Raw genomic sequence first — 6,000 nt, forward strand, 5'->3', positions numbered from 1 at the left:
ACTCAGGACCTGGGTGCTGTCCCTGAGCTCTTCAGCTCAAGGCAAGCGCTCTACCCACATTGAGCCACAGCACCACTTTTGGTTTTCTGGTGGTTCATTGGAGATGTAAGTCTCACAGACTTTTCCTGGCCAGGCTTGGCTTTGAACTGGGAAACTCAGATCTTAGCCTCCACAGTAGCTAGGATTATGGGCTTGAGCTACTGGTGCTCTGCTAAGTTAACAAATTTCAAATATTCATCAGCTTTTATATGTAATCTGTTTTGTGCTGGGCACCGGTGGCTCATACCTGTAATCCTAGCTCCTGGCGAGACTGTAATCAGGTGGACCATAGTTCTGTGCCAGTCGTGGCAGAAAAAGCTTTCAAGCCTACCAGGCTCATGCATAACTTGGCAGAAAGCAAGACCCCGTCTCAACAGTAACCGGCAAAAAACAAGGCTGGAGGCATGGCACAGCTGGCAGTGGCACTTTCCCCCCACTTCGTCTTTGGGGTCCTGCTCTGGGCTCCTTCCCGCCATTGTATCTTCTGCCCCAATACTTAGGCCTCCGGTATTTGAGAGCAGGAGTCATATTGTCCCAGTGCCCAGGACCCTGAGCTCATGAGGAGGTGCACAGACGGGGTATGGCTAGTAGAGGCTGAGGCCTATTTTTGTGGAAGAAGGGCACAGAAAACTCTGACCCTGAAGAGAATAATAACGCCTCTCTCCAGCTCGTTTAAGAAGCAGACAGGAGCTGGGCGCCTGTGGCTCACGCCTGTCATCCTAGCTACTCAGGAGGCTGAGATCCAAGGATCACGGTTCAAAGCCAGCCCAGGCAGGAAAGTCCATGAAAGTCTTATCTCCAAGGAACCACCAGAAAACCAGAAGTAGTTCTGTGGCTCAAGTGGTAGAGCATTCGCCTTAAGCTGAAGAGCTAAGGGACCAGCGCCCAGGCCCAGAGTTCAGGCCCCATGACCAACACAAAAAATAAAAAGAATCAGACACGAACAGAAAACAAATGAACACCCCTTCCTCCAGCCAACTCTGTCCATCCTCACTCCCGACGCACATGTCAAGAAAGACTCTCTTGTTCATAATGATGCTTTTCAGACAGAGCGAGGCATTTGGATGTTAGACATTAATTTAATATGGAAGAGGATGTGCAGACTCAGAGCTAAATGGAATTGGAAATGTCAGTCTAGAGCCAGGTCACCATTCAAACATTTTCCTGGCGTTTTCTCTGTCTCTATATCTATATCTATATGTATATCTATCTATCTATATCTATCTATCTATCTATCTATATATATATATCTAGATATATACACATATACACACTAATATTTAGTATATACACTATATATAACTATATATTAGAATATATATTAAGACAATATTTGTTGCTGGAACAGTAGTAAAAACTAAACAGCTGCAAGGAACAAATAAATTACATTGGAACTATGGTACTTTATATTTTGCGTGTACTCCACTCCATTATTGTATTGGATTGACTCTCAGCATTGACTTTCTCTTGTATGTCTTAAAGCTACACTTTCACGAAGTTTCTTTCCTGGCACTTTAAGTGTTACCTGTGAAGGGTTTACTAATGTGTCAAATTAATTAAAGTTATACTACCTTCTTCATGTTAATAAAAGTATGGAATGGGATAAACACGAGGAAGATTTTTTTGGTACCTTGAGAACAGTATAATTATACTGAAATGGAATTTGATTATGTCCTAATATCTCTAAAGATACTTTTTCAGCTATATATATATATATATATATATATATATATATATATATATATATATATATATATAATGCACAATAATTACCAACTTAAGACTATTGCTGGGAGTTTTTATGTAAATTTAATGGGTTTTAAATAAGTCTGTTACATCAAAACCTTTTTATTTTACTCCCTTACGAATAGTAGAGTATTTTTGTACACAACTCATTTAGGTTCCAGGGATATTGGATATGTACTAGGCCAACATAAGATCCGCATGAATTAATAAACATATTTTTGTCAGTATTAGGGTTTGTACTCAGGGTCTCAGTCTTGCTCAGCTTGCTCAACTGGCGCTTTAACACTTGAGCCATGCTTCCAAGTCTGGCATTTTGCTGGTTCCTTAGACATGGAGTCTCATCTTTTTTTGCCCTAGCTGGCCTCGACTTGATTATTGAGTGGAACAAATTTTTTTTCTTTTCTTTTCTTTTCTTTTTTTTGTCAGTCGTGGGGCTTGAACTCTGGGCCTGGGCACTGTCCCTCAGCTCTTCAGCTTGAGGCGAGCGCTCTACCACTTGAGCCACAGCACCACTTCCGGTTTTCTGGTGGTTCCTTGGATATAAGAGTCTCACGGACTTTCTTGCCCGAGCTGGCTTTGAACCGCGATCCTCAGATCTCAGCCTCCTGAGAAGCTAGGATGACAGGCGTGAGCCACTGGTGCCTGTCTGTTCATTTGTATTTTAAATTACAAATGTCATGTTATTTAGTGCTATACTTTTATGCAGTCATATTTAAAAAGCCCATAACTGAGCAGGGCACCGGTGGCTCACACCTGTCATCCTATAACTCAGGAGGCTGAGATCTGAGGATCATGGTTCAAAGCCAGCCTGGGCAGAAAAGTCCCTGTGAGACTCTTACCTCCAATAAACCACCAGAAAACAAGGTGACACAGTGGTAGAACGCTCACCTTGAGCACAAAGATAATCAGGGACAGCACCCAGGCCCTGAGTTCAAGCCTCAGGTTTCTATTTCTCTCTCTCTCTCTCTCTCTCTCTCTCTCTCTCTCTCTCTCTCTCTCTCTCTCTCTCTCGCTCTCTCGCTCTCTCGCTCTCTCTCACACACACACACAGATTGCAGTCAACTTGTTCATTAAGGCACTGGTAGAAGACGAAAACTTGGGGAACAATGTGGAAGGAGCTAGATTTGTCTATAATGGACTGGCAGTAGCATAGTGTACAGGGTGTCCGTTTGTGGTTATAACTCCAAAGAGGAAAGCAGAGACAGCCACCAGGGGCGGACTGGGCCACAGTGACGTGGATTCCTGTAGCTCACCCGCGTGGGTGGCGCTGGATGTCCACAGAGGCTATGAAGAGGAAGGTTTGGAGGGAGAGTCCCCAGGGTTTCTTAGTGACGTGTGGCCTTTCTTGTTTTCAGCACGCACTCCTGGCCTTAAAGTTCATCCTGGCCTTTGCCATCCCTGACAAACCCCGCCACATCCAGATGAAGCTGGCCAGACTGGAGTTCGAGTCTCTGGAGGCCCTCAAGCAGCAGGTAAGAGCCGACGGGGCTGAGGATGGCCAGCCCGGCCCCTCCATTCCCTTCCCCACCACCTGGCACACCTGTGCATGTGCGTGCACACACACCCAAGCCTGAACGATAACGAGCAACCCGGCTTCAAGGAATAAAGTAAGCAAAAACATCCAAGCAGTCCCAGCTACTCAGGAGGCTGAGAGCTGAGGGTCGTGGTTCAAAGCCAGCCCAGGCAGGAAAGTCAGTGAGACTCTTAATCTCCAATGAACCACCAGAAAAGCAGAAGTGGTGCTGTGGCTCAAGTGGTAGAGCGCTTGCCTTGAGCTGAATAGCTGAGGGACAGCGCCCAGGCCCTGAGTTCAAGCCCCACAATCGACAGAGTGGGAAGCTCTGCTGGTTACCTTAACCACGCAGCCCCCCTGTGAAGGAAGAACTAAGAAATCCAAGTCACCGCTGAGGCCGGTGTGTTCTTACTTTGAAGATTAGAGGGCCAGGCACCGGTGGCTCAGGCCTGTGATCCCAGCGACTCGGGAGGCTTAAGATCTGAGGACTGTGGCAGGAAAGTGACAACCCAACAATTAAAACTAACACACGATGACTCGCACTTAAGAAAACGGGAATTCAAGCACCCAGAACCGCCCACGTTTTACTCATGTGTGGAAAATGGCACTAGCTAGCTGTGACTGGGTGTGGGAAATGGCCTTCTTTATCATCAAGGATTGGGCAGAGGTGTAAATTAGTTGCCATCTTTCTGAAGTGCTGTTGAAATCACCCCGCAGCCCCAGACTGCTTTTGCAAAGGTGACGCTTGCATTTGCATCATACCAAAACACAGTCTCTGGAACGTTCACTTAGCAAACATCTGGAGGCAGTGAACTTTCTCTGTAGGAGACAGGTTAAATAAACGACGGCACGTCCCCATTATACAATTCTACAATCCTGTTTTGTGTGCCAGTCCTGGGGCTTGAACTCAGAGGCTGGGCGCTGCTTTTGCTCAAGCCTGGTGCTCTACTGCTTGAGCCACAGCGCCACTTCCAGCTTTTTTTTTTTTTTTGGCTGAAGAGTGACTTTCTTCACATCTCTCTGAGCTGCTGGCTTTTGGGGTAGCTTATTGTCTTGTGTTTCCCAGGATGCCGAGGACTGAGCTTTAGTCTAGGATTTCAGCTGCTTCTCTGCACCTTTTAACCAGGTGTCTTTGGTGCTGGCATTTACAAATGACAGGAGAGAGCTGGGAAGGTGGCTCAGCGGTAGAGCGCTTGCCTTGCATGCACAAGGCCCTGGGTTCGATTCCTCAGTACCACATAAGAAAAAAGCCGGAAGTGGCGCTGTGGCTCAAATGGTAGAGCACTAGCCTTGAGCTGAAGAGCTAAGGGACAGTGCCCAGGCCCAGAGGTCAGGCCCCACGACTAACAAACAAACAAACAAAAATGACAGGAGAGTCTGTGAGGAGGCTGGGAAGAATGCTGGCCGAGCAAACAGAAAGCCAGGTCAGTTGGATGCCTCCGTCCTAGTGAATTCAGATCCTCGTGGCTAACTTCCCGCCTTTTTCCCTTTGAGATCTGGGCAGTGTGGTACAGCTCCGTTATCTCAGAGTGTGTTTGGGAGCAAATGAGTTTGTTTACCAGAGAGAATCTTCTTTTTCTGTTGGTTGTGGGGCTTGAACTCAGGGCCTAGGGCACTGTCCCTGAGCTGCTTTTTGTTCAAGGCTAGCGCTGTACCACTTGAACCAGAGCGTGACTTCTGGCTTTTTCTGTGTCTGTGGTGCTGAGGAATGGAATCCAGGGCTCCATGCATGCTAGGCGAGCACGCTACCCCTGAGCCACCTTCCCAGCCCGTATTTCAGGTGTTGTTCAAAGGAGATCGTATGGCTTGCATGAAAGCCACTCAACTAGACATAGACATCTGACATGAGGTGGGGAGCCCGAGGCTAGGTCAGGCCTGGCTGACAAGGTTTGGGGGGGCCAGGCAGGCTTTCCCATGGCCACCCGCAGTGCCCTAGGTCATGGCTACTCCGTTCAGATGACACACAGGGGCTCCTCGGGGTGACAGGTCATCTGGGATGGCTGGTTTGGGGCCCCAGGAAAGAGGCAGAAAAAGGAGATGGAGGGTGGATGTGGGGGGAGGGACATGACGGGGAGGGCATTTGGGGTGCCCACTCACCCTGCGTTTCTCCGCAGCAGGCGCAGCAGGTAGCGGACGACCTGAAGGAGGCGCAGGCCAGCGGGGAGGCGGCCTGCTGAGGGGAGGCCGGCAGCAGCAGCCCAGGAGGAGGAGAAGGAGAAGGAAGCAGCGGCCCTGAGCGCGGCGGCCTCAAGTTGGCACCACGGGGCCACGGGGGGGGGCGGGGAGCGAGGTCTGCAGCCTCCTGCCCATCCACGCACCCAGCCTTTGGACCGCAATTAAAGACCCCCATCCTTGTCCTCCTGTCCTCCTCTCCCCGCCGCGCCGCCCTTCCCACGTGGCCACTGGGCCCAGATCTCTGCAGGTGGGCTGCCCGCCACAGGGGGTGGCATGGGCTTGAACCTGAGCCTGGATGGGGGGGAGGGAGGGACAGGGGACATTTGTGAGCGGGGTGTCAGTGCCCCAGGCCCCAGGGATCCACGGGTGGCCACGATCACCGGGGGACCAGGCCCTGGGAGCGTGGGTGGCTAAGACACGGGGGGGGGGGGGAGGGCGGTGACCCCAAAGTCTCCAGGGAACAGGTCCCGGGAGCACGGGGCTCTACCTGCACCCCACACCCCGCAAAACCACCACCCCAGTCAGCC

At 49.9% G+C, this 6,000-nt stretch overlaps 1 protein-coding gene across 1 annotated transcript in view; it reads left to right on the forward strand.

Annotated features, from left to right (window-relative positions):
- Window positions 1-5,655, forward strand: part of Ano10 (anoctamin 10) — a 47,088-nt gene extending 41,433 nt beyond the window's left edge. Inside the window, exons 12-13 of the mRNA XM_070017610.1 lie at window positions 3,141-3,257; window positions 5,413-5,655. Coding sequence (XP_069873711.1) covers window positions 3,141-3,257; window positions 5,413-5,475 — 180 coding nt within the window. The 3' untranslated portion in view covers window positions 5,476-5,655. The remainder of the gene's footprint in view (window positions 1-3,140; window positions 3,258-5,412) is intronic.
- Window positions 5,656-6,000: the final 345 nt, after the last annotated feature.

This window comes from Dipodomys merriami, unplaced genomic scaffold, assembly GCF_024711535.1.
Source record: "Dipodomys merriami isolate MVZ:Mamm:240054 unplaced genomic scaffold, mDipMer1.0.p SCAF_125, whole genome shotgun sequence".
Classification (NCBI taxonomy): domain Eukaryota; kingdom Metazoa; phylum Chordata; class Mammalia; order Rodentia; family Heteromyidae; genus Dipodomys; species Dipodomys merriami.